This window comes from Triplophysa rosa, linkage group LG21 (genome assembly GCF_024868665.1).
Source record: "Triplophysa rosa linkage group LG21, Trosa_1v2, whole genome shotgun sequence".
NCBI classification, from domain to species: domain Eukaryota; kingdom Metazoa; phylum Chordata; class Actinopteri; order Cypriniformes; family Nemacheilidae; genus Triplophysa; species Triplophysa rosa.
Window position 1 is genome coordinate 8,555,549 of NC_079910.1, and position 27,003 is coordinate 8,582,551.

General features: G+C 38.2%; 1 protein-coding gene across 13 annotated transcripts in view; it reads left to right on the forward strand.

The window, feature by feature from the left end:
• The window catches only part of hspg2 (heparan sulfate proteoglycan 2), a 92,984-nt gene extending 67,538 nt beyond the window's left edge, over nucleotides 1-25,446 (forward strand). For 7 of the 13 annotated variants that reach the window (XM_057319244.1, XM_057319235.1, XM_057319240.1 and 4 more), the window contains 35 exons: nucleotides 2,238-2,315; nucleotides 4,335-4,470; nucleotides 4,668-4,819; nucleotides 4,899-5,028; nucleotides 5,523-5,666; nucleotides 5,784-5,918; nucleotides 6,353-6,534; nucleotides 6,733-6,928; nucleotides 7,038-7,217; nucleotides 7,913-8,173; nucleotides 8,253-8,415; nucleotides 8,671-8,768; nucleotides 8,870-9,136; nucleotides 9,258-9,370; nucleotides 11,128-11,275; nucleotides 11,824-11,940; nucleotides 12,429-12,446; nucleotides 14,454-14,538; nucleotides 14,669-14,813; nucleotides 14,913-15,015; nucleotides 15,121-15,230; nucleotides 15,462-15,570; nucleotides 15,650-15,748; nucleotides 15,834-16,055; nucleotides 16,295-16,539; nucleotides 16,656-16,827; nucleotides 17,737-17,859; nucleotides 18,642-18,698; nucleotides 20,447-20,522; nucleotides 20,851-20,929; nucleotides 21,150-21,197; nucleotides 21,834-21,904; nucleotides 23,170-23,253; nucleotides 23,386-23,489; nucleotides 23,580-25,446. In XM_057319244.1, coding sequence (XP_057175227.1) covers nucleotides 2,238-2,315; nucleotides 4,335-4,470; nucleotides 4,668-4,819; nucleotides 4,899-5,028; nucleotides 5,523-5,666; nucleotides 5,784-5,918; nucleotides 6,353-6,534; nucleotides 6,733-6,928; nucleotides 7,038-7,217; nucleotides 7,913-8,173; nucleotides 8,253-8,415; nucleotides 8,671-8,768; nucleotides 8,870-9,136; nucleotides 9,258-9,370; nucleotides 11,128-11,275; nucleotides 11,824-11,940; nucleotides 12,429-12,446; nucleotides 14,454-14,538; nucleotides 14,669-14,813; nucleotides 14,913-15,015; nucleotides 15,121-15,230; nucleotides 15,462-15,570; nucleotides 15,650-15,748; nucleotides 15,834-16,055; nucleotides 16,295-16,539; nucleotides 16,656-16,827; nucleotides 17,737-17,859; nucleotides 18,642-18,698; nucleotides 20,447-20,522; nucleotides 20,851-20,929; nucleotides 21,150-21,197; nucleotides 21,834-21,904; nucleotides 23,170-23,253; nucleotides 23,386-23,489; nucleotides 23,580-23,752 — 4,623 coding nt within the window. In that variant the 3' untranslated portion in view covers nucleotides 23,753-25,446. The remainder of the gene's footprint in view (nucleotides 1-2,237; nucleotides 2,316-4,334; nucleotides 4,471-4,667; nucleotides 4,820-4,898; nucleotides 5,029-5,522; nucleotides 5,667-5,783; nucleotides 5,919-6,352; nucleotides 6,535-6,732; nucleotides 6,929-7,037; nucleotides 7,218-7,912; nucleotides 8,174-8,252; nucleotides 8,416-8,670; nucleotides 8,769-8,869; nucleotides 9,137-9,257; nucleotides 9,371-11,127; nucleotides 11,276-11,823; nucleotides 11,941-12,428; nucleotides 12,447-14,453; nucleotides 14,539-14,668; nucleotides 14,814-14,912; nucleotides 15,016-15,120; nucleotides 15,231-15,461; nucleotides 15,571-15,649; nucleotides 15,749-15,833; nucleotides 16,056-16,294; nucleotides 16,540-16,655; nucleotides 16,828-17,736; nucleotides 17,860-18,641; nucleotides 18,699-20,446; nucleotides 20,523-20,850; nucleotides 20,930-21,149; nucleotides 21,198-21,833; nucleotides 21,905-23,169; nucleotides 23,254-23,385; nucleotides 23,490-23,579) is intronic. The other 6 variants (XM_057319241.1, XM_057319248.1, XM_057319238.1 and 3 more) reach the window with 5 other exon arrangements.
• Nucleotides 25,447-27,003: the final 1,557 nt, after the last annotated feature.

Consider the following 27,003-nt stretch of genomic DNA (forward strand, 5'->3'; position numbering starts at 1 on the left):
AATTATTTTACACTTTACACTCTTAAAGAAAGGTGCTACAAATACAGCGACGCCACAGAACACATTTTAGTTCCTCTAAGAACCATTTCTTTATTCATTTTATAGTCTAAAGCAGGGGTCTTCAACCGGGGGTCCGTGGTGGAACTGTAAGGGGTCCGCTAATTACTGTTTACTCACAGGCAACTTTTTGTTAAAAATTTAAAGCATGGGTACAGAAATATTACAACCAATGTTCTTTTTAAGCTACGCACGTGCGCGGCCGCGCGGATTAATTGAAGCTCCCGCGTATTGCAATTTTATCCTGTGTGCGTGCAGACAAAAACATCCATTCAGGCAGCGGAAGCAAGCAATGGAAGAAACGTTACATCTGCATCATAAAAACCGGTAGGGTTAGAATCGGTGCATTCTCTGTCTCCCTTCCGATAAAAGTACACATGAAAGGAGTTGCGTGCAAGTAAAGTGCATTCTCATACAGTATGTTTCTGTTCAAATTTGTTAAAGCTGTAAAGCGCTAATTTGACAGCCAAATAGGGGTAGGGGCAGTTGTGGCTTAATGGTTAGAGAGTCGGACTCATGACCAGAAGGTTGCCGGTTCGATTCCCAGGGCCGGCGGCTAACAACTGAGATGCCCTTGAGCAAGGCACCTTACCCCTACTTGCTCCCCGGGCGCTGCAGTGATAGCTGCCCACTGCTCCCGGTGTACGTGTGTTCACTACTCTCTGGATGGGTTAAATGCAGAGGTCACATTTCGTTGCCTTGTACTTGTACATGTGCAATGACAATAAATTGAATCTAAATCTAAATCTAATCTAAAAATGACACCACACCGCTTCTGCATTGTAAACTCTGACAGAACTATCATACGCGTTTAATATCAATGAAACGCGCACCGTGTAGTACTGATGGTGCACGTTAAGTTGCCCTGAAAATAACGCAGACTCGTTGCATCATGTTGCTCTCCAGTCCTTAGTCTGATATGATGCTCTGCAGAAAAAAACTCGTGTTCATTTTCGTGTAACAGCCGCGACAATGCTGATCCACGAGAAAGACAATGGAGCTCAGAATAATAAAATAGCGGTGTGTTCTACAACACACAGAGAAGCGGAAAAAAAAGAATGACACTTAATATAACGGCCTGATTTTACAACAGAATGCATAAAATCTGCACTAATTTCTTTCGCATCCAGAGACAAGCCCTACCTCCACTACAATAGCCTTTGTGGCATTAACCAGGGTCAGTCATCTCATTGAAGCCTTAATAAAAACTAAAGTTCAAATAAATGTGTAATTGTCCATCTCACAGTAAAATGAAAATGTTTGATGCTGCAAATCCCTTAAAATAATCAAGCAATCTATATTAAAAACAAAAATAATACACAGAAAAGTATTTAGCCTATGTGCAGCAATAATATAATAGTGCTAATGTAATGTCTTAACATAATATTGCTGTGACAATAGGGTTGTTTCTATTTAAATAGCTCCGTTTACACATTTAGTATACCTGTAAGGGGGTCCCTGCTCCATGCATCTCTCATCTAAGGCGCCCTTGCCCCGAAAAACCTTGAAGACCCCTGGTCTAAAGAACCTTTTACCACAACCAAGAATCTTTTTGTGAAACTAAAAGGTTCTTCAGCTGTTAAACGTTCTTTATGAAACCATTCAGACATAAATGGTTCTTCTATGGCATCATAAAGCACTTAAATCTCACTTAAATCTCACTTAAATCGCCATCTCAAGTATACATCTTTAAATCTTATTCGTATCAATTTGTTACAGTTGACCATACACACGATCTGCTATTTCACCCCAGTGATGGTTGAGTTAGGAGGCAGATGTTCATGTTTGCTTACGTTTTTGTACAATTCATCCAAATTCATACAAAATTGACCTCGGAAACTAGTTATGTTTCCTGTGAGAATAGGGTGACATTGCAAAAATGATGTTTGTTTTCTTAATCTTCTATTTCATCTTGTTTTTAGTACACTTAAACCAAGACATACTACCTGAAAACAAACTTTAATGCGTTATGCAAATGTGAACCACTTTTTAAGAGTGCTCAGTATTTTGCTAAAAAATTACCTAACAATGATTAAGAAAATTAATCAGGATTTTTTGCAGTGTACTGAAAGTGTTTTAAGAGTTATGCCACTTATATTTTTGCGTTGTTTTGAAACACTCATCTTGTCCCTCTTTTGAGTGATTTTTCTGTTTCATCCTGTGTCTTAATGTTTGTTCAGGCAATTTCCTCACATGGTTTCCATCAGTTTAAAAGCAACAGTCTCGATGTGTTACAGAGACGTATTGCGGAGCTACAGGTCTGTCCATTTGTCCGATGTCTGTCACGCGTCCCATCCCACCTGTCTTGCTTCACTCACCCTCGCCAAAATCAATGTGAACTAAGTGCATGCATTCATTTACTCGTTCATGTCACATCCATTAGATGATCAAACTCGATGATCATTAGATTATCAAATGTACAGTAATATTAGGTTTACAGTAGTTTACGTGATTTTAAATAAAATGACAGTGGATATATACGTTGCAAAGTTTGAAGAGTGACAGCCGCATTAAAATACTGAGGAAAATATAACAACAACTCTGTCTGTACAGCACGATTTTGAGCATTTTAGGAGGTGACCACTGCTCATAGTGTACATGTTTTTGCACCGTTGGATTTGGGTTATTTGAGATATGAGAAATGGGCGACCTGTCCCATGCCACTTTCGATCTCTTGCATACCGCGTGTCTTTGTGGCCTGGTTCGCATCTCTGCATTTTGTCAGCTTTTCCCAGGGTGTGCTCTGGCCATGCAGAAAAACTGTGTGATCTAGATAACGGTCGGCTTTGAAAATTTGTGAATGGTTGCAGACACTCATTCAACTAGGCACAGCTCTACTGCAGCCACGCTTCGCTAGATCCGAGTTAAGCGGCTTTGCCTCTGGATAAAAACATTTGTGTTGCTAACACAATTCCAATTGAGCTACATGTACATCATCATTATGGTCCTTATAAAAGGTGTAAAGCAAAGTTAGGTTTTAAAGGGTTAAATTGCATTTCAGGATGTCTCTTGATTTAGGGCTTATATGTATGTAGTGTAGTCGCTGTAGCTGTTTTAACCGTCCACTGTCATTGTCATTATTATGTGAATTAATCACCTTCACCAATGCAATTAATAAACTACAGGTAATTACTGCTAATATAGACCTGTAGCACCATAACTGTAACACCATCAATAACAATCAACTATGGGGCATCAAAGTCAGCCTCATAACAGAGATACCATAAAGGGAAGTGTGTAATTTATATCACTGTGTAGTTTTTGTGATTGGTCAGATGAACAGATAGTCATTATTAAAAAGCAAGCAGAAATTACACGCTTCACCTTGAATAAGTAACTAAAATGCTAAACAATAATTTTTAACACTTCTTTCACAGGTATTAAATCAATGTATATAAACTGTATTAGTTTAGTACACTGTAAGGTAAGTAATAGGTACTGTACACTGTACGCCCTAATGTTGTTTGTACTGCAAAGCAAGTAATCAAACAATGACTAAAATATTGAAAAAAATCTTAATTCATGTTACTTATAAAATCTATAAAAATGTGCAATGAAAACAAATTAGCAGTTCATAATACAATGAGGATTACCTAGACCACTTTGGAAGGATGTAAACAATGCTGGTCCAGAAGATCTTCCGGTTTTAGTTTTTACCATTACAAAAATGTTCAAACCTAATGCAACCTACAGAACATGTATAACCGAATCCAAATATTAAATTAAGATTGAACTAAAAATGATTTAAAACTACTAATAATAAAATAAAAAGATGAAACCGGAAGTGCTTTTGGACTATTGTTTAAATTTTGCTAAGTGGCCTGTAGGTCCTTGCATCTGAATGTTTTGATGATCTATGTTTGGTCAAAGAATGAGAACTAATGGGGCATTTATATCGTTGTTTATGTAAGGGCATAGATGCTTTTAACTCATTTTAGCATTCTTAATGTTGTTTTCAGTAAAAAGACTAAGGTCACAGTTCAGGTGATTTGTGTTTGCTTTGGTAAACATGGACCCTCAATACATTCTATTTCTTTCCACAGTACTGAAGCATTTTCAAGTGTAACTCTGTGGAGAACAAATTCGGTCATGAATTCCTTTAATACTTAATATGCTTAATATCTTTAAGTTCATAGTTTACTCAGTCAACTAAGTACAGTCAACTTTCTAGGGTTTTCAGTGTATAAAACATGTCCCTGTTGTTTATTTTGGTATGTATGTTAACTGTTTCTATGGTTTTAACTGTTTTAAACCATCTGTGTGTATATTCTCCTCAGGCCCTCGAGGAGCGCACTGATACTGGCACTCTGCTCATACCAAATATTAGATCCTCTGATGCGGGCACATATCTCTGTGTTGGAACCAATACTGTTGGATCCTCAGAGGCTTACATTGAGGTCTTTGTCAAAAGAGGTGAGTCATTATCCCCGGAGAACATCAAAAGCAATATACTGTAGAAGAAAAATCCTGAAGTTTATCTTATAGGGTCGTATAGGGTTGTGTAGTTCGCAGGATTCTTTGGATTATCATATATTATAAGAAATCTTGACTAGAGAACATTTATGATCTTTATACATTTTCATCGTGTTTTTTTCTCTCACCATGAACAGGTGAAATCATTCCCTCTGGAGTCACCATCCAGCCCTCCATTGCCTCCGTAGCAGAGGGAGAGACTCTAGATCTCAACTGCATTGTCCCTGGAACATCTCCAGCCTCTGTAAAATGGAGTCGGGCAGGTGGACTGCTGTCATCCAATCATCAGGTATTATCTCTATTTACAAGAGCCTCTAAAATCCTTCCTTATGTGAACCATATGTTTTTGCATGTGTATTTGACTGAAGGTGTTCGGGACTCGGTTGCGTATTCTGCAAGCCTCTTCAGATGATTCTGGAGAATATATCTGCCATGTAGAGAACGGCCCATCATCTTATCAGGCATCTGTATCTGTGTCTGTGACGTCCAGCGCCTCACGTAAGTTTTGTTAAACTATTTAAAAGGGTCAAATTGTTGGTTTAATTTAGTGCAGATCATTAAGCAAACAGTGTAGCCTGTAGGCCGATGTCGTTTCTTAATGTTGTATATGATAGTATGATTTCATATTGAAAGTTGTTTCATTCCATTTATACAAGACGACTTTGTTTCCAGGTTTAAGGCCATTGCACATTGAGTCTGAAATTTGCGAAATTTCCGCACGTTCAGAAATAAATACGACCTCACGTTGTGTCAATCACATTTACACACTGCCTCCGATATTTTTGTTCGTCATTCGGAAAAAAATCAGATTTTTCCGTCAGAAAAATTCAAATACGAAAAAACGCCTACGGAAATGACTTGCTGTATGTGCAAGGACCTTTACTGATAAAACTGAAGTCAACCAATCAGAGTTTTCAGTATTTTTGTGTTGTACAGTATCAGTCACCGAGTGTAGTTTGCTCATTGTGTGTTGTGGTGTGATTTTGGACTAGGTCTTCAAAGCCCCATTATCTCCATCGAGCCACACACTGCCGCAGTAAAGCAGGGCGACTCAGCCAGCTTCAGATGCAGGGTACACAGCGGGGAACCACCAGTGCGCCTTGAGTGGAAACCCACCAACAACCAGCCTCTGCCAGGTACAGCACAGTACACACCTGATTGTTACTTTGAAGTGTCTTTATGGAGTGAGATTCAATTGTGTGATGCCTAAATATAAATGTTTTGCCTCTGTTTTACCTTTTTTTGTGTTGTAGATAATGTGAAGACAAGCCCTGATAATTCAGTAATAACTTTTTCCAATGCACAAGCAAAGAACCAGGGCACCTATCGCTGCGTGGCCAGTAACCTGTTTGGAATTACTCACAGCATTGTGTCACTCATCGTGAAAGGTAAAGAAAGATATTTGGAAGAATTGGCAACTGACAGTTCTGAGGCACTGTTTTTGTTCTCATGAACAAAAAAGAGGATATTTTGAAGATTTTAGGAAAGCAAACACTTCTGGGGCACCTTTGGCTACCAGTAGTCAATGATGTCAGTTGAAATGTCAGTTGCTAACATTCTTCCAAATATCTTTATACAGATTTATAATTTATACAGGTTTGGAACAACTTGGCGGGGGGGAGTAATTTGTGACAGAAAAAAGTGAACGTCTCAGAGATGGGAACGTTAGTTCTGAGAAAAGCATAATTTGTTTGGAGATGCCATTTGGCTTGATATTTTGTTATCTATGTTTTGAAATTGAACTTACAGTGAGTGTCCAAACACTTGACTGTAAACAACAGACAATAATGTTTATTTTTATGTATTTATTGTTTTATCAAAGAATCTCCCAAGGCTGTAGTGACACCTACAGGGCCAGTGCGAGTCAGAGTCGGTGATCCCATCAATCTTGAGTGCCAGGCCGCTGGAGAGCCTAGACCTTCTGTCAGATGGCACAGACTGGACAATAATCGCAGAACAATCTTGAGTAGCCCTGTGCCTGCTGATTCCAACGCTGTTATGCAGGTAATAAACACTTGTCATAAATTTGAGCTTTTACATGACCCCCATTTACAGTACACTACAGTGTATAAAACTAAGTTGCATTTTAAGCCTGGCACCTTCTATCTATCCACCAAGGGGTCCTTCTCTTGGAAAAGTTCAAAGACACATTGCAGTACAAATGTCATCTGTATGTACTTCAAACAGACTGTGTGTATTTAGATTTTAGTTGCACGCCCAGAAGACACTGGCACATATGTGTGCACAGCACAGAACAACCGGGGCACAACAGAGACTCGAATAGATGTGCTTGTAGAAGGAGGAGCTCAGATACCCACCGTTCCCCGAGCCAGTGTGCGTGAGCCTATGATCTTTGTGGTGGAGGGATCGACCGCCACACTTCACTGTGATGCTCACGGTAAGTGCAACTTAAGATGTTATGACGGTTGACGGTTGATGCACGATAGATATGACACAAGCCAATATTTGTGTTACTGATACAACAATAATGCATCTCTTACCTAAAGGATTCCCTAAGCCCACCATCACATGGTCTAAAGAACGGTCTTCTCTGCCTTGGAGACACAAGATAGTTGACAACAGCCTGATCTTACCTAATGTGGGCCGCCAGGATTCCGGTCAATATGTCTGCAATGCCACTAATCACATGGGCATCAGTGAAGTCACCGTCATGCTGGAAGTAGACAGTAAGCTTAACTTATTTTACTTTATTTGATTTCATTTTTGAAATTATTTTTTTTTGTGTTGTGTTGTGGTGTTTTGTTTGTTTTTTTCCGTGCAATGACAGTCTATTTTGTGACAATAGTGTAGAGTTGGACTATAGTGTAGAACAGGGGTGTTCTCAACCTTTTTGACTCCAAGCCCCCACATTGTATTCAACAATATTCAAAGGCCCCCCCCAACAAAAACTCAAAATTCCTACCCAATTAAATATTTTAGAGCTTGACATTAACTGGAAAAACATTTATTCATCAGAAAAATGGCCAAATAATAAGAAATATCTTGTTTTTTAGTTTTTGTAAATGTATTTCAATACTTATTTTGTCTAATTTAAAAATATAAGTCATCTTGAGGCCCCCTTGAATGTCAGCTGGGGCCCCGTTGTGGGCCACGGTCCCCCTGTTGAGAACCACTGGTGTAGAAGTCACTTTGTATGATGCTTTATGGTGCTTTGACCCTTTTTGGAGCATCCCCATCAACTTTCATTGTATCTTCAAAACCTCTCCTTTTGTGTTCCTTAGTATGTGATAGCAATTTAAAAACTGCATAAATTTTCCTTTTTGTGTGAACTGTTCCTTTTAGCATATTTTCCTTCTTTGTAAACATCAGCCAACTGTAATTATGCGACATCCTCTAACTGACATTTCTCCGGTCCGAGCAGCTCCACCCTATGCCACTTCCTTGCCCGACGACGTGTCCGTGCGAGTGGGTGAAGTAATCCGACTGCAGTGCATGGCCCATGGCACCCCACCCCTGCGCTTTGAGTGGAGTAAGGTCAATGGCAGCTTGCCTTCTACCGCACAGGTTCAAGGTGGAGACCTCCAGATCAACCTGGCCACAGAAAACGATGCAGGGTCGTATAAATGTGTCTCCAGCAACAATGTTGGCAGGAGTGAGGCATTTGCCAAAGTCTCTGTCCGATGTGAGTATTGTGTGTCTCTGTGATTCTGTCGGTCTCACAAATGAAGTCATTTAGCTTGACCTTTGACCTGTGTGCGCAGCACCCCTTTCGGTGAAGGTGTCCCCTCAGGTGGAAGTGAAGGCTCCGGGGAGCGCTGTGGAGTTTACATGTGCTGCTAAAGGAGGCCATCAGATTGAGATTGAGTGGCTGAGGGAGGGCGGAATTCTCCCACCAAATCATCACATTTATAATGGAGTCCTCAGGTGAGTGACATCATCTGAAGTGGGGTGTTAAATGCCCCCCCCAAATAAATATTAAATTGAATACTACTTAAAACAGGTCTTAATTATATATAATGAACTTATATAATAACTTTCTATATATAAAAAATGGTACATGGTGCCCCTGGTGGAATTTAATAACAAATTGCGTAAGAAAAAAGAACACTTCAATTTATTTCATGTGATTTTATCAGATTTTCTTTTCATTCTTCATGATCTTTATTCAAACATGAGCAGAATCGAGAACCTCGAGCAAAGCAATGAGGGAATATACACCTGCAGAGCCAGCAGTCTGTTCGGACAGGCCCAGGACAGTGCCAAACTCAGCATTCAAGGTCCCTAAACATATCCAGGATCCAATTAGATTCATAGTCTTTGGTTATTAATCTGTAAAATAAGTTCTTCAGTTCTGACCTTATGCTCTCCCTCTTCACAGCTCTCCCAAAAGTGATGATCAATGTGCGCACATCGGTGCAGACGGTGATGGTGGGGAACTCGGTGGAGTTTGAATGCCATGCTGTCGGTGACCCTGAGCCCTCGGTGAGGTGGAGTAAGGTGGGAGGCTCTCTTCCCGATCATGTGGTGGTGAAGGGGCACATTCTGAGGATTGAGCAAGTGACTGAGGCAGACGCAGGACAGTACCGATGTACAGCAACCAATAATGTGGGATCGGTGCAATCCCAGGTGGCCCTCAATATCCAATGTGAGGACATAGTTTAGTATTATACCCAAATTTATAATGTTTTTTTTTTGGAGTTTGGTATGCTGATGTTCAGTACGAAAACTCTGATTCATCATAACGAGGAGATCTGTGTATTTTGTAGCCCTGCCCCAGATTGCTGCACAGCCCGAGACAAAAGAAGTGACAGTTGGCTCGGATGCCATCTTTCCCTGCATAGCATCTGGATATCCTGTCCCAACCATCACATGGTCAAAGGTCAATATTTTGGAAAATTTAGGCTGAAAAGGCTAAACTATACTAAAACCATATCTTTCTTCAAAACTTACAAAATAAGATCCTGTTCAGAGGGATAAATACAGTTTTGTTTATGCACATTTAAAGAAAATAAAAGTAAGAAAAATAATAGATTAGGGCTCTTTAATATCTCAATTATGTTTCCTTAACATCCATGGCTGTGAAGCTAGAAACGTAATTTAAGTTCATTCAAAAGTTTTTTTAAGAGACTGGTGACACGAACAGAAAATCCTGTGCGGCAAATTGGTTACATTACGATTGTGTAAGAGTAGCAAGTTACGGAGAGCGATGAAACGCATCGGAAAACTTCCGACGCATCACAGAGGATGTGTAACAGGTGCGTAGAGAGACTAGCGCGCATTGAACGCAAAATGCAGGCAAGTTAAAAAAAGCGCTTGTCCTGAAAGTTTAACAGCACCGTGAGAACCCAATCGCACAATGTACATCTGAGGAATGGATTATGTACCCAGAGAGAGAAAGTGGATATGGAGGGTAAATCGGATGCACATCAGTGATTAAAGAGTACATAACTAGGGATTTTGGAGTGTCCAACAACAAGTTTATTTACATAGAAGGTGTAAAAACACAATTATTTCGTAATAATAGGCAGTTATTCTTACCTTACTTCTTGACTGACTTTCAGATGATGCGTTCCGCGATTCATCTGATGTGATTGGTCAGATGGTCTAGTCTGCTGTGATTGGTCTACCGCGAATGAGGCTCACGAGCTACAGTGTTTGGGGGAGAAGAGTGAAGTTTTCGTGGGCAGTCCTAGCAAAACGTAGGCGGGGACTATATGTAGTGACGTAATCCGCGGCGGTTCGCGAATCGGACTAGGGACGACTCATTTGCGTGATTCAGAGTCGACTCCCTTTTTTCCAAGCCAATAACTTTATTCATTCACCTTCGGATTTACAACTTGGCAGACAGCTTACTTTCAAACACGGCAACATTACACGCTGCATGAAATGTGATTTTCATGATCTCATGTTATGTACTCTTTAATCAACCCGAGACGCTGCTGGTTATCAACCTAATCAGATTTTATTATGAATTTGAGATTAACTATTGTTACTGAAATGGCAGACTACTGTTACAACTTCAATTAAGCTTCGATCATCTGTTGGAAAGATGCTCTAATCAAATGTGAAATTGAATGGAAATGAACATGCTGCAAACCAGTGAAAATTGTAACAAGTTTATTGAAGACTCAAAGTAAAGCATTCTGAGTTGATCCTTGTGTCCGTGGTTGACTAAACTCTTTATGAGTGAGAGGCAAGATTGATGTGTGGAATCCAGAATTAACTCGACAATGGCATTAAATGAAAATTCTATGCAAACTTTTGCTTAAACCTTCTCCTAAAAAGATCTAGAAATCTCACAAAAATTTCAGTAGAGATCTCGACAATGTGGGCTCAGAATTGCCAAGTCTTCAATGAAAATTCCAAAGAGGTTTTAATATGAACTAAAAACTAAATTCATCAAGTCTGCCTAAATTTTACCTATACAACTATTTTACAGCTTCATACTTTTCATGTATTTTAAAAATACTCTCATTTTAGGAGAAACATCTGAAACTAAATTGATACTTTGATAAAACACAACTGAGAACACCATCAAATCTACTGAGCTTTTAAAACGCAACATCTAAGCAAAAAACGTCCTTTGGCCATACAGACTTTATTCTATATATTATTCAGTACATAAATCTCTTTCAGGAAGAGAACGAGTTGCCGCCCAAGTGCCGACAGGATGGACATGTACTGACAGTTCCTGCGGTCACACACTCAGACGCTGGGACGTACGTGTGCACAGCTGCCAATAAGCAGGGCAAAGTCGAGGCCTTCACCAGACTCAATGTTCATGGTGAGTTTTCAAAGACATGTTACGCAATATTACGTCTTTCATCTGTCAGTTGTATCTGTAATCACATAGTTTCTCTGCTGTAGATCTGTAGTTACAGGACTGCTTGTCTGTAATTGTGATGGCAGCTCCATTTTTATCTGTGTCATTGTATAATGGCTTTGGTTTTTAAAAACATATTCTATATATTACAGTTCTGCTTAAACTTAACCGCTGTAGCTGCACTCCTGGTTACTGTAAGTGCTGCTTAGCAAACTGGAGTCATCCTAAAACAGTTTGAGTTCAAGTGTTGCTCAATAGGGCACAACAGGGCATAGAATCTTTTCACGGATGTTATGGGTAGCCCCTATCTGGATTGAAACCTTTGTGCTGCTTTTCTTAGTCCTTAACTATTATTCCATCTTCTACAGTTGCACAAGATATGATCATAGTTTTCTTGAGCTCTGCATTATTATTTCTCCTTCTGAAAGCAGATTGTCATTTCTGTGAGGGATGTTGCACAGCTGTATCTCTACCCCTACCTGTGTAAATGTGTTTTTATGGTTTTACAGAGAGAGTGATGCCCTATTTTACCCAGGAGCCTCTTTCTTACCTCACACTGCCCACCATCAAAAACTCCTACAATGCATTTAGCATCAAAATTACCTTCAGGCCGGACAATGTTGACGGTAGGATACTCAGAATCTCAGTATGCATGCACACTTGCATAATTGAAAGGTTGTGGTATGTCTGTTAAAGAAAGAGTTCAACCAATATGACACGTGCCATTCCAAACCTGTATGACTTTGAGGAGAATGTTCAAGCTGCCTTTTTCCCCAATACAATTCAAGTCATTTATGGTCACCCTTCATTTTTGTTATACTGGAAAAAAAGAGCAGCTTGGATATTATGCAGGATAGCATCATTTATAGCCTATTTTGTGGTATGTGCAAATAAATTCATATATGTTTGGAATGATAAAGATCAGTAAAAGACTCACCATTTTTTGGTTCCTGTTCCTTTAAATATAATGACCACTATTACATCTGGTGTATAAGACCAATTTTTAAAATCAATTTGTAATCTACGTTTAGATTCATTGAAATGTTTGTTTCCTGTGTGTAAACTCTTCTCTCCTTTTGTTCTTCACCCTTGTTCATCTCTCTTTGGTATGAAGGGCTCATTTTATATGCCGGTGAGTCTGGTTGCTTGACTTAGAATGTGGGTGCACCTGCTTCAGGATTTAATAATCTTGTGGCATGAGGCGCCCACTCTTCCTCACAAAAGCTGTTACTCGATCAGAAAGTGGCACTTATGAACATATGCAGGCATGACCGTATAATGTTCGTTAAGGCTTTTCTGCTTGCCATTGGGTTTGTAGCATGATATATGAATATTATCATGAACCCACTGATGCGTTTACACATTGTGCTGCTCTATAAAATGGTTTCCAGTATGTGTTTGTCAGTATACGTTTTAAGATTTGTAATAATTACGTCTAGAACTATATTCTGCAGAGAAAGTCAAATTATATTTGATCTTTTTGCTAAATGATGTTCATACACAGGCAGATCTGGGAAGTAACGGATTACATGTAATCTGGATTACGTAATCAGATTCCAAAAATCAAGTACTTGTAATTAGAGTAAACTACATTTTAAAATACTCGTAATTAGACTACAGTTTCTTTTTATGGATTACATGATTACATATTATTCACAGAAGGGCAGTAATTTGTTTACAGTTCAGTGATTTTCCCTACTTTTTTTCATTTTTTATAATAAACATACCTACCACTTATATATGTTTGTGATTCTTCAAGCTTTTTCCGGCAGGGAGGGGAGGGGTTTGGAATCGCACAGAGACGCAAAATGGAGCGGCATTTAGCATTTGATGGCTGGATGTATAGACACTAGGGGTGTGACACTTATAAGACACTTATCCCAAGAGATGAGACGAGACACAAGATTGGGTTCACGAGAACAAGACAAGATTTTTACACCTTTTTTTTTTTTTAGTAATCCTCAATGATGAAATATATGAAAAAATGGTCTTTTATTCAACTGAAAATCACAAAATGCAAAATAGGTGCATTTTGTGAATTTGCTTAAATGAATGTAATTTTACGTCTATTTTTATTCATTATAATATGATTTGAAAGTGGCAGGGCATCTTCAATACTAATTTCACCATCAAACTCCATCATGGTGATATCACGAGACCTTGACAAGAAATCTTGTCACATTTTAATATTGCGAGATATTGTGGCACGAGATCTTGTCACACCCCTAATTGTCACCCTTTCATTTTTAAGGAAACTCATGGGAAAACTATTCAGTGTTACTAGTAAACACTAACAACAAGTTATATGAGTGTTAGTATTTTTTCCGTACTGTACTTTAAAAAGATGTTGAGGCTCTTGTCGGTGATAAAGAATGGAATATTTTTCCTCGATGTATCAGTCAAAATAGTACAAAATTATCCTGCTTCAATATATGTAACATCAAATAAGATTGAGGTCAAAAGTAATCTAAACGTAATCCAAAAGTAGTCCGATTACATTACCAAAGATTTGTAATCTAAGAGATTACGTTACTAACTACAATTTTTCTCATGTAATCTGTAATCAGTAACTGATTACTATTCATAAGTGATCTACCCAGCTCTGTACATAAGTCATGGTATGTCTTTAAGCTTTTGCTAAATGAATCAGATGCAAATAAGACTTTTAAATAAACTTTCAGATAGCTTGTAAGTAACTCATTTTGAATGACGGTTTGTGACTAATAACCCAGAAGCATGGTCAGTACCAGTGGTTCTTAACTGGTTTTGCTTCGGAACCAATATTTTACAAGATGTATTAGGAGTCGAACCCAATCCGCAATGCCCTACCAGCTGACCTACAATCCACTGGGGCTGTGACCCACCAATTGAGAACCACTGGTTTGTTCTGCCCCAACATTTCATACTCGATATACCCATGTGATGGAGGCAGGGCAGAGTCATGGCATGTGCCCAAGCATGTGGCTTGTGTTGGCATCGATTTGGCAATATGAGATGCTAAATGTGGTCGTACTTGCCAGCAGCTTCATTCCCAGCATGCTACTTTACCTCAAGCTTACAAAGACAGAAAACGCTGAGGCTTTATCATTGTGTGCATTGAGATGCTCTGTGGTTCAAACCTTTTCATTTTTATGTGCAGGTATGATCATATATAATGGACAGAAGAAGACCTCTGGCGCAGATTTTATATCTTTTGGGCTGGTGGGTGGCCGTCCTGAGTTCAGGTGTGTTTTAATATTTATTGACTATAAATCTTAAGAATAACAGACTGTTAGCATGGTGCTAAAGTTTCTGAAACCTGATGAAAACCTTTTCTCTCCTGTGGCATTCTAAATGTTTCTTTACATTGCATAGGTTTGATGTTGGTTCAGGGATGGCTACCATTCGATACCCCACTGCTATTAAACTGGGTGAGTTCCACACAGTTGAACTCTATAGGAACCTGACACACGGCTCTCTTGTTGTGGATGGAGAAGCTCCTGTTAATGGAACCTCACAGGTACATTTTACCCAGTGCTGTTTTGTTACGATCTCATATTACTAATTGTAAGAAAAATTTCAATAAAGCTCATGTGAAACACATGCTGTGTCCATGCAGGGAAAATTCAAGGGCTTGGATCTGAATGAGGAGTTGTTTGTGGGTGGTTATCCAAATTACACTATGCTCGCCAAAACCGCAGGCCTTAAGACGGGATTTGTCGGTAAGAATCGTCTTATATTTTTATTCCATGTGTATTTTGAGCAGTAAGGAAAGAATCAGGTTCATCATTGTTTTCTTTACTAATGTTTGGTTTTGATGACTCAAGGTTGTATGAAGCAGCTGACAATTCAAGGCGATGAAGTCATTTTCAAGGATCTCGACAAAAGTTCCACTGGAGTTTCAAACTGTCCCACATGCAAGGACAGTCCCTGTCAGGTTAACCCCCTACGAATCAAATTATTCCTTAAATCAAAAGAAATTTCAGACGAATGGTACTAGACCCTTTTCTGTGGTTTGAAAATAGAAAGTGAAAAGAAAGTGTGTTTTATGTATTACAAATAAATGCTTTTTAAATTTATATTTCTTGCAATGCACAGTCTACAATGCAATTTTATTTCTTTTTAAAATATGAATGAAGTGTCGAAAGATTGTTGATGTTGGTTTTAGCATGGTGCCGTTTGTGAAGATTCAGTAGCCAGTCTCTACAAATGCAAATGTCAGAGAGGATACACGGGCAGCAACTGTCAGCATCACTCCTCCCTGCACTGCCACACAGGTTAGTATGCATACTTAAACCATGTTTCATTGACCGACTTCACACACGTTATTCATATTTCTTCCCTTAAACACAACAGAGGCGTGTGGACCAGATGCCACCTGCATTAACCGGCCTAATGGTTCGGGCTACGACTGCCGCTGTCACCTGGGGAAGTCTGGAGACAAATGCATGGCTGGTAAAGCTCAATATATGATGATCAACTGAGAAGTCCTCTACAAGGTTTGTTTGTGTACTTATTGTCATCTTTATCTCTATCCCAGGTACTCTGGTAACGACACCATTGTTTGATGGAGAAGACTCTTATATTGCCTATCCTCCTCTCACTAATATTCATAATGACCTCCGCATTGAGATGGTGTTTAAGCCTTTGGATCCAGATGGTTTGATGTTCTTCTCTGGTGGCAAGAAGATGAAAGTGGAGGACTTTGTGGCGGTGTCCATGGTGAATGGACACGTTGAGTTCCGTTATGAGCTTGGAACAGGTGAGAGGTGATCAGATGAATCTTGATACAGAAAGGGTTAAATTAATGTTATCTCTTGGTTGACACAATTTTAAAGAATGGTACATTTGTAAGACATCTAATAGGTCTCACAACAAAAACAAGGGATTTGTGTTGCAAATGCTTTAAGAAGTCACCAAACTGACCATGTCATATATTGTCCCAGGATCTCCTACAGTAGCTGTGCAGGCTGAACACCCGGTTCCTCTCCATGTTTTCAGGTCAGGCTATTTTGCGCAGTCAAGAGCCCTTGTCTCTGCGTCAATGGCATCGTGTGGTGGCGGAGAGGCTCGATAAGGATGGATCCTTAAAGGTTGACAATGCCCGGGAGATCACACGATCCTCTCCTGGAAAAGCCCAAGGTCTTAACATTCACACACCCATGTATCTGGGAGGAGTGCCCAGCATGGACATCTTGCCCAAACCTGCAAATGTTAGCATGCTGTTTGCTGGATGCATAGGCGAGGTTAGTCTTTCAAGACAATCTAATGAAATTATTTTGATGTACTTGACTTAGTGTACTTTTTCAACCTAAGGTCAATTCGAGATCAGCTTATCCCCCTCACCCTGTTCTCTTTATAGGTCTTCATAAATGGAAAGAAGATGGATCTTTCATACAGCTTTATTGTGAGCAGAGCCATCAGTCAGTGTAAAGTTGACAGCCCGTGTGACCACAGGCCTTGTATGCATGGAGGCACTTGTATGGCCAGTTTTGAGTATGAGTATCAGTGTCTCTGTCCAGAGGGATATGAGGGTGAGTCATTATTTAAGGTTTATGATCAGCATGCAATAAGTACATTGCAGAGAGACATTCCAGAGAGCATTTTCTTCAGACTAAATGAATTAGTAGATCTCAGCCCTTTTAACTCCAGGGCCCTCACAACAATATATGATGACATTTGAGGCATTTGTAGATTTTCTATCTTATGGAACAGTATCTGACAGTGACATTGTCAGCCATCAGGATGTGTTCCCCCTATTATGATGAACTGATTTTGAGACTAAATATGTATGAAAATTCCAACCAAAAGAGGCTCAGTGACCTAGTGCTTAGCATTGTTAGCTTGTGCTTGACATGACATTGGTTGGAGTTCTGCCCAATACGTTTTTTCTCTTATTAAACATAAGGGAACCTTATCCGACAGTAACATTATTCGTTTTCAGGATACGTTGCCCCTGCTATGATGGAAAGCAGGCTAAAAATCACAGAACCTTCTTGTTGGGGGGTAAATGGTCAACAGTGTAAACTTGAGACACATGTGAATTTTGTGTCTTAGGGAACACATGGGGAACAGTATCTGACAGTGACATTCTCAGCCATCAGGATGCGTTCCCCCTGCTATCATCGACACATTTTGGGAGAGAAGCCAATAAATATAAATGTGCTGACGATGGAAGGACAGTGGCATGTTTAGCACTACCTGCTTGTGGTTGTCAGGTCTCTAGTTTGACTCCTGACATTTTTTTTATCTCTTAATAAACACAGGGGGAACCTTTTTTAACAATTCTGACAATTGTCAGTTCCCTCTTTTATGAAGGACAAATTTAGAGATTATAAACGTTTATAGACGTGACCTAAATTTTGGATTAACTGGAAACATTTGCAGCTTCAGGAAAGCAGATGTTTTTTATTTTTCTATTTCTCGTTGTTGTTGTATTTCAGGTGAGAGATGTGAAACAGTAAAGGATGCCTGTCGGGTGTCGTCTCAGTGTCAGAACGGTGGCAGCTGTGTTAATAATCACTGCGTGTGTCCTGCTGGCTACACAGGCCGATACTGTGAAAAAGGTTGGTGCACAACAGCTAGATGTTTGTTATTTCTCTGTATGCTTTAGGCCTTTTTCACACCGCATGCATAAGCAGCTGTCAGGAGTCGGTCATTGAGAATTTTTACAAATCTGATGGTCTAGAATTTATAAGGTTACATTAACAAAGAAATGGTAAATAATCTACACCGAACAGAATCCAAATTTACTGCCTAAACCGTCTGGATTTGGTCAGATTTAATAATCAGAAAGTCTTATATTAAAGTACTTGCATTTACATTTAAAGATTAAAGGTACTTTTAAACAGTTGAAAAGTTTGCTCCAGTATTTCAATTCTCCGTGATCTTATGCTGCTTATGTGTGGGGTGTGAACCTTTTTGTTTAACACTTTTTACTTGTGAAGAACATTTTTTATTTCTATTCCTCAATGACATTTTATTTAATTATCAGCTACTTTTATCCAAAGTGACATCATCATTTATGACATTCAGATAAGCTCTACCATATAAAGCGTATTCTTGAGACATACAGCTCCTTGTTTTTTAGACACAGTTTTCCCTATTTGTCATTTTATAATCCTTGTCTCTCTCAGTGGAAATAAAGGCAATTCCTCATAGCTCTATTACATTAAAACTGAACCCCAGCTGTAAGTGATTCACCGTACAGCGCCAGAGGGAAATTATTCTCCATAACTTGTCATGGCAACATCAGTCAAACTGCCTAACGTCATCCAGCAGTGGCGTATCGGCCATGTGTGAATGTATCTCACCCCTGAACTCTCATGGCTATATCCCACAAACACAGGGCAGGAGTCCAGCTTCTCCGAGCAGCTAAGGAATTTGGAGGGTAGTGGGGGAAATGGTACAGTATGACTACAGTCTGCCTGTCACGCTCGTCACTAACCAGGGGAAAGTGTCCTCCTCAGGGCCCTCAGCCCGTCTAACACCACCGATAAACAACAACAAACCGTTGCAATGGAGAAATGAAGGAAAATGTGAAATGAAGCACTCTATTTTGGGAGTCTTGTTACATGGCGATAAAAGAACTGCTCATTTAAAGGGACAGTTCACCCCAAAATTTAAATGATGTCATTGTTGACTCACCCCTTTGTCATTTCAAATCTGTATGACTTTCTTTCTTCTGCAGAAAACAAAAGAAGATATTTTGAAGAAAGTTGGTAACTGAACAGCGCCAGAACCCATTCACATCTGTTGTATGGACACAAAACCAATGCAAGTGAATGGGGGCCCGTTAACAACGTTCTTCAAAATATCTTCTTTTGTGTTCTGGGTAAGAAAGAAAGTCAAACAGGTCTGAAATGAAATGAGTGTGAGTAAATGATTACAGAATTAATTTTTTTGGGTGAACTATCACTTTAATAGCACCATCAGAGGCAAAGTCAAGCAAATGTTTGAGTATTTTTATTCATGCATGGTATTTTTGTCTGGTGAAGTTTATGGGATTTTGGAACTTATTTTCAGAGAATATATTTTCAATTGGGTTTATTTGTTGTTTAGTGCATAAAAGAACATTTTGTTAGATTAAGAAGAATATGTTTGCCAGTGTGATGAGAAAAATATTTTTGTTGGCTTATCAAGTCAATGCATCTTTTTTAGATTTTTGATGTACTTATTTATTGTTTACAAAACGAAAGCATCTTTTTTGCACTGTCTGTGAATAAAGATTTAATGTAGAAATATCTTATAGGTAGGCTACTTGACATTGTCTCTGGAAGTGTTTGTATATGATAAGTAAAACCAGCGCCTTGTAAATGTCTTCCTGAAATAATGTGTTTCCTAAATCGATGTTCTCATCTGCACTCTGTGTGTCCTCTGTGAAGTCTATAAATGTGAAATAAAGGGGATTCTAAATTAAAAAGGGGAATTCTATGTCTTAAATAAAAGGTGATAGTTGTGACAGATACATAGAATTCCTCTATTCAGCATCTCCTGAGGTGTTATGTCTGGTCGGTCACTCCACCTCTCACTACAGTCTATCTTTGTTTCTCATTTAAACTCTCTCTCTCTATTGTGCAAACAACAACAAACATCTTTTCCACTTCCACTCTCGTCTCCAACGTAAAAGCCTATAAAATGTCCTCACACTCTGAACAAACAGATGTTATTAGTTACTAACCAGTGAATGTTTGCACTTGAGGTGGCCAAACAGGTGAGTTTGAGGCGGGAAACAATGAATAAAGAAAGCATGAGGTACATATGGGTGAGCACCGAACTGCCTGAAGGTTCTGCAGTTATCACACGGACCAAAGTGAATGGTTTTTTGTGGAATGTGTAATGTTGTTTCCAACTGTGAATGTCACTTCAACATGAATGTTTCTTCTGTGTATTTGCATTAATTTGCATTTATTGTAATATACTATTGTAATATATCTCTTATATACTGGATGTAATTGTATATAAGTCTTATATGTAATCTTGTTAGAGTTTTAAAGCTTAATAATTTCAAAATTTGCCAGTAAACAAATAGTATTTTAACAAATGAGAGTTGAATTGTGTTCTTTGATTGTGGTGTCTTTGTCCTGTAGTTTGCTGAAGCTCCACAGGGTGTCAATACAATACTCACAACAGTCACTTTTGGTTCTTTTGCAGATTCTCCCATCCAACATTCCGCATATTTTCATGATAATGGGTATCTTGCCCTTCCAAAACCCATGTTTCCACGAAGGTGAGACCACTGTCTAATATTAGAAATAGTTTTAAAAATCTGTGTTCAATGTTTCTTTGGCTTGAACGGAACTGGCTTTAATATTCATTTAAACTAATGTGTCTTATTCAAGTTATTCCACAAAAGTATATTTATTTGTTAAATTCTTCAGAGATGCATTTTCAATGAATGTCTATGGGGAAAGGCGTTATTATATATAATATATAATTATAATAAATCACAAGTATAGCACCACAAGAAAAACGTGTTAACATGAGACTAGTGTACTAAAACTTTTTCTTTTTGGGGTGAACTGTCCCTTTAAGGATATCTTTCTGTTTTGTTTAAGTGACCCTGATTCTCCAGAAACCATTGAGTTCGAGATCAACACGGTCTCTAGGGACGGCCTCATCCTGTGGCAGGGAGTGGTATGCTGCACAATTGCACCTCTTACTGGATCTCATGAAACACATACACTCACATTACAATTGGTAACTTATATGCCAGATGTAATATAATACAGTAATAATACAGTTTCATTTCCTGAAAATGAATGAAGTGCTTGGAATATGCTGTTGTGACTACACTGCATGTTTTTAATGGCTGCACTGCATGTTTGCCTGGCTAACTCACCTTCATCCTTCTCAGGAGACCGCAGGCGCTTTAAGCGTCTATAAGAATCATGCTAGTAGAAAGGTATCCACTCCACACAAGTCAGACACACGTATGACTGCATTACAGTTTTATGGATGAAGCATTGTATTAGAATAAATGAGCACGCTGTAATGCAATACAACCTTTGAGCAAGTGTTTTAACCTTTCAGCACTTTGATTACAAATTTATAATAAATCTTTGATGGATCCCAGTGTATTTTATTTTATACTGAAACTGGGTGATTCATTGGCTGCCATGTATTTTACTTTAGTTTAGTACATAACATAACATGCTCAGAATCATGTTCTTGAGATTTCACTTTATCTTTTAGTATTTGCATGTGTCACCTGCTTTTCCATCTGGGTGACTGCAACAGTTTAGCACATTTAAGTTAATTATTAATTCAGACCTTTCGAGTTTCTTACACTGTGAAGGAAGATGAAAGTGTTTTTATCAATGCTTTTTTTCACACAATACTAATAAAATGACTATTTTACTATTTAAAAATAGTAAAGTTCGAGGGAGGGCAGGATTTTTGTCTGATTGAATAACACAGGCTATTTTTTATTTATGTATACATTGTGTGACCCACATTTGGCCTGCAGTTAACATTTGTGTTCCATCCCAATGACGCATATGAGAGACTGACTTCATTTTTCCATTGAAAACACTTTCAGGAACTAGGAGACCAAGGAAAGGGCAAAGACTTTATAAGTCTTGGTTTACAAAACGGACGTGTTGTGTTTAGGTGGGTAAGCACTTCCACTACTGTGAATTTGCCTTCTAACTTAACTACAGTAACCTAAATATTATAAATAGGTGTTTGATTCTGGTAAAAATGGTTAGTCATACACGATTTTAGGATTATTTTTAGTTGTTTGGTTTAGGAGACTGTTGCCAGGTCATTCTTCAGACGGTTTCAGCGGCAACAACATACTCAAACGTTATGGAGCTAAACTTAACTTTTGGTAGACCTTTGCAAAGAATCAATAACTGTTGATTAGTTTCAATTTAATACAATTAATATACAATCAAATATTGAAATGATATATAAAATAAATTGTTACACTACTAGCCAGACCGATAACCAAACACAACACCGGAAGTTAACTTCGGGTCAGGTGTGTGCATCCGATGAAACTGTCTATAATTGCAGGTATAGCTAAATTTGCCATTTGAAAATATTTAAAAAAGTTTAAATGAAATGTGAAGATTTATTTTTCAAATACAAACAGGCCCTTACATAAAACCCTTAAATACTTAACATTTTTATTCTGTTAGCCAGTCTCAAGGTTTTTTTACCATTACCTATAATATTTTTAACTTTACTGGGTAACATAGTGGAGAGTAACTTAGTTGACATTATTTAAACAGTTAAAAAACTTCATGGCCTAGAACTGCTGAGCACATGGTATGTTAGAAATACATTTTCATAAACATAACATAACTTCTTTTAAAAGTTTGCAACCATAATATTAGTGTAACATTGTTGACTTTCAGTAAATTCACTCTTGACACAGGTTAGCTATTTTAACCAATATTTTGGAAAAGACAGAGGACATACCTTCTAGTCTTTTATCTATGTGCTTCTATGACATCACATTATACCAATTATGTGATATAGGGTCAAAACATTTCTTTTGAGGTTTTTTGCTAGTGAGATAACGTTTTTTTTTGGACACACAGAAAATAAGGTATATCACAATAAAAAGTATTTTTGAAGAACACACCCAAATTTCTTTATTATTTAATCAAAATGAAGGTGAAAGTATTTAATAAATTTATATTCAAGGTTGTTTTTATGCTTAAATAAAAAGTAGAATGAGTGAATTTACAAAACCAGGCAGCTGTAAACCAGATATTTATGTGATATAAACCCTTGTGAGGGTGTGATTTTCTTGGAAAAATAAGCATTAATGCTTTACATTGATGCTAATATATAAAAATATGTCCCATGGACATGAGATACAACGACCAGCCAAAACATAACATGGTCTTTTTTCCCACCTAAAGTTATCAGCTGGGCAGCGGAGAAGCTCGAATTGAGTCCAGAGTGCCTGTCAATGATGGACATTGGCACAAGATCTCTGCTGTCAGGTAAGACCCCTGAACTCTTCCAATCAACATTAAAAACATAGTAGAGACGTCACACACATGATGAAATCTTTATTTCTGTATGCCATGTGATGTTCATGATGAAGCCTTGTATTTGGTTTGTATGATAAACAGAACAAATAAACATGGCTACATCCAGATCGATGGAGGATTTTTCCAGCGTGGGCAATCACAAGGCAATAGCGTCATGGTCAACACTAAAGGCATTATATACCTGGGTGTGTGTCATATTGTATTTTTTCCTTTACTGATCAAAGAACTACGGTCCAATTTGATCCGACATGAGAATGTTTGTTCTTGACCTGTAGGTGGCGCTCCAGACATGAAGTCATTGACTGGTGGGAAGTTCTCGTCAGGCATCACCGGCTGCGTGAGGAACCTCTCGCTGACAAACGCAGGACCAGGAGAACAGCCAGCGCGACCCATCGACCTGCAGGTCCACGCGGAGGAGGGCATTAACGTGGAGCGCTGCTCAACATAGACGCACTATACTAAAACACTATAGAAGAGACTGCAGGAAATAATCCCTCATTCACACACACACTGGGAAAGATCTCAGATGCTTACAGGACTGTTTTTTACTCACACTTAAAGAGACACACACTCATACTTGTTCTCGGTGCTTCACCGCAACCAAAAAGCTACAGAAAAGGATTCTTCGCTCTGTGCCGCATCACACCAAAAAAACAAGAAATAATTAACGATATTATTAACAAGTCTTCACGTTTTCAGTGTTCTATGCTCAATGAAGGACTGTTTAACACAGATGCTCCAGTACGGTGTACAAACTTCGAACAGCAGCTTTTTAGCCACGAGTATGTCGAGAAAAACAAAACATGATGAGCCTTCTTCGATGGGTCAAATCCTATGGAATTAGCAATGTTTTTACAGCACTGAATTTTTATTTATGAGCATATTAATCTATATATATTATATTTGTGGGGGGATGCAAACTAACAATAACCTGCTCATCTGTTTCCTAGAGATTTTAGGCTCTAATATTGAGTGTCTGAGGCTTTAGCGCCCTGATCTGTGTTAATACTTGAAGACTCTGCGGCCTTCTTTTTTTTTTTGGAGGGCCAGTGGGGGCGAGCATGCTAGGGGTCTCTATGAGGTCACAGCACAGAAGACATTAAGACGCATCTCAGGTGAAGTTATTTGGGAGATCACATCTAAATATACATGGCGTAGACTGTGTGTATTTGAAAGTACACAACTAACATGCTTAACATTGTTGTGTCTGGTAAATGTGGCTAGTAAACAAACAAACAAACCGATGGTGCTATGTTCAGACATGACTAACTACAAGCACATGATCACATTTTCCATATTCTGTTATTTTCTATGGATTTATTGTTTGTTTTAAGTAACAAAAGTCTTGTACGACAATAAAGTGCTGTTTACCGATTGCCAACCCTAAAATCAAAGTCTTGAGATTTTTGTAGTAAGTTTTGATAAGTTTTCGAAATATCGAAATGTTGAAGAATGATAACAAGTTGAATTCATGAAAAGAAGAACAGAAGAAGTTCTTACAATTTTCTTTATCCCAAATGTTACTTTACATTAGTGTTACTTGTGAATGTTGTTTGTACAGTCTTTGTTTTTTTTCTTGTGTAATTCTATTAACATCCACACCGACTGATCTACTTTGCATGAATTTCTATGATTTTTTTGTCATCGCATTCAAATTTGAGTCTTACTTATGCCATTTTAAGATGGGAAGAAAATTGTGTGCTTCTATGTTTTGTTCCATAGTGTGTCTGCTGTGTGTGTATGATGATGCATGTACAATAATCTTGCAGATCCTCAGAAGGGTTAACAGAGAACTGCCTTCTCTACGGCTTCATGTTCAGATTTATTGGGTCAAGCAGGCACTCCAGAATATTTAGCGGCTCGCATTATGAGCAAAACTGAAGTGAAACTGAGACCAGACGGGAGACACGATAGAATGTCTACATTTAAATGAAGGGTGGGGATCACACTCTTCCATTATTGTGTATTAGTCAATAGCCTCTTTTACTCTTGCTGTGACTTGAAGCTCATATGAGCATGCTCGCCCACATAGGCCAGAACGGGGTCAAAGTTTGCTTTGGTTCCTATGCGCCTTTTCACCTTGTTTGTTAATTTTCTTTCAAAAGAAACATTACTGCTTAAATTAAAGTTGCTTTTATTTGAGTTTCTTTTTGATGCTGTCTTGTCACTGATTTGCAGCCTAAATAGCTTTACAGCACACCACACAGCTGATTTGTTTCGTGTGATATGCACACTGCACCTCCTTTTTTCGTTTATCAATTTTGTTCTTCAAGACTGCAAAGATATCCAGTTGTTCTTAAATTAGGATATGTGTAAACCTCCCCAGATCTTACATGAATTCGTAAAGTTGGCGCTGGTCAGACTGGAACGAATCTTTAAAAAGGGGCTGATCAGTAAAAGATTCTAATGTAAATCATCGATTTCCCCTGATTTATTTATCTGTTGTCTTTTATTGTTATAACAAGGTTAGGATGTTGCGTGAGGACCTCATAAAATAGGCCTAATAGGTTTTTTTTATTACAATATTCGGTAAGACCTTCTTGCCGGGGCAGGAAGGACATTTATGTAAACATGAAGCTGTTAAACATCTTTTACAGGAATAAAAACGCCCGTAAAAACAATTTACACCCTGAGGTCAAGCATGACTGGAACCCGTTTATGAATCAGAAATTTGTTGTAGATCCTTAATTTGATTATTATTTTTACAGGCGTTTTTATTCCTGTAAAAGATCTTTAACAGTTTCATGTTTACATAAATGTCCTTGATGCACCGACAAGAAGGCCTACGTATAAACCAAACAAAACAATAATTCAACGAAGCAGTATACTGTTATTACGGAATATTGTTATTAAGGAATGTATGAACATTTATATTATGTAATATTATTTTTTAACCAAATGATAAGTGTTTATCACTAACATAGGCTGAGGGTAATGACACAGTATGAGAGAGACAGACAGGGAGAGTGATTAGGATTCTGTTCATAAATTTAAGAAATGACAGTCTAGATTTAGCCATTAACTGCAATAATCCAGTAAGATACATGTATTATACATAATACATTTATTTTATATAGCGTGTGACAAGCGGAGCAACGACACGTACACGAGGGTGTTATTTGTATAACCCCGGAGGGTAGGTTTATTGATAGTCCCCGGTAGTGATTGGAAGTTCGAGTCATTTTTCGGATTTTGAATCTCGTTCAGCAAAATTAACGAATCTTTTTTTGAGTCATTTCGTTCATCTGAGCAGAGTTAAATTAATGTTGCATGTTAATAGCCAAATTACCCCATAACGTTTATTTATGCTAGTTTTGATCAGATATATAATAAGAAATAACTTATATTGTAGTTAGGGACAAGTTATGAGAAACAGTTATTTAATTATTTCCTGACAGCATTTCTGTAAAGTTATGTATTTATAATTCATTAACAATTTTGGGTCACTCAGGTATGCAATAAGGTTTACAGGTTGTTGTTTTTTACTAAAACGTCTCATGCAGTTTGCAAAGTATATAATAATAGGCTATTGAAATTATTTAAATGTGCAATTATTTAATAAGAGATCACTTGTGTAATATAGGCCTATGCATTAGACATAAACACTGACTTTACTAGTGTTGCTTATGTTTATATTTTGCCAGCACAGTTCTTAAGTAAAATAGTTAGTTATTAAGATAAATTAAAAACACATGCAGA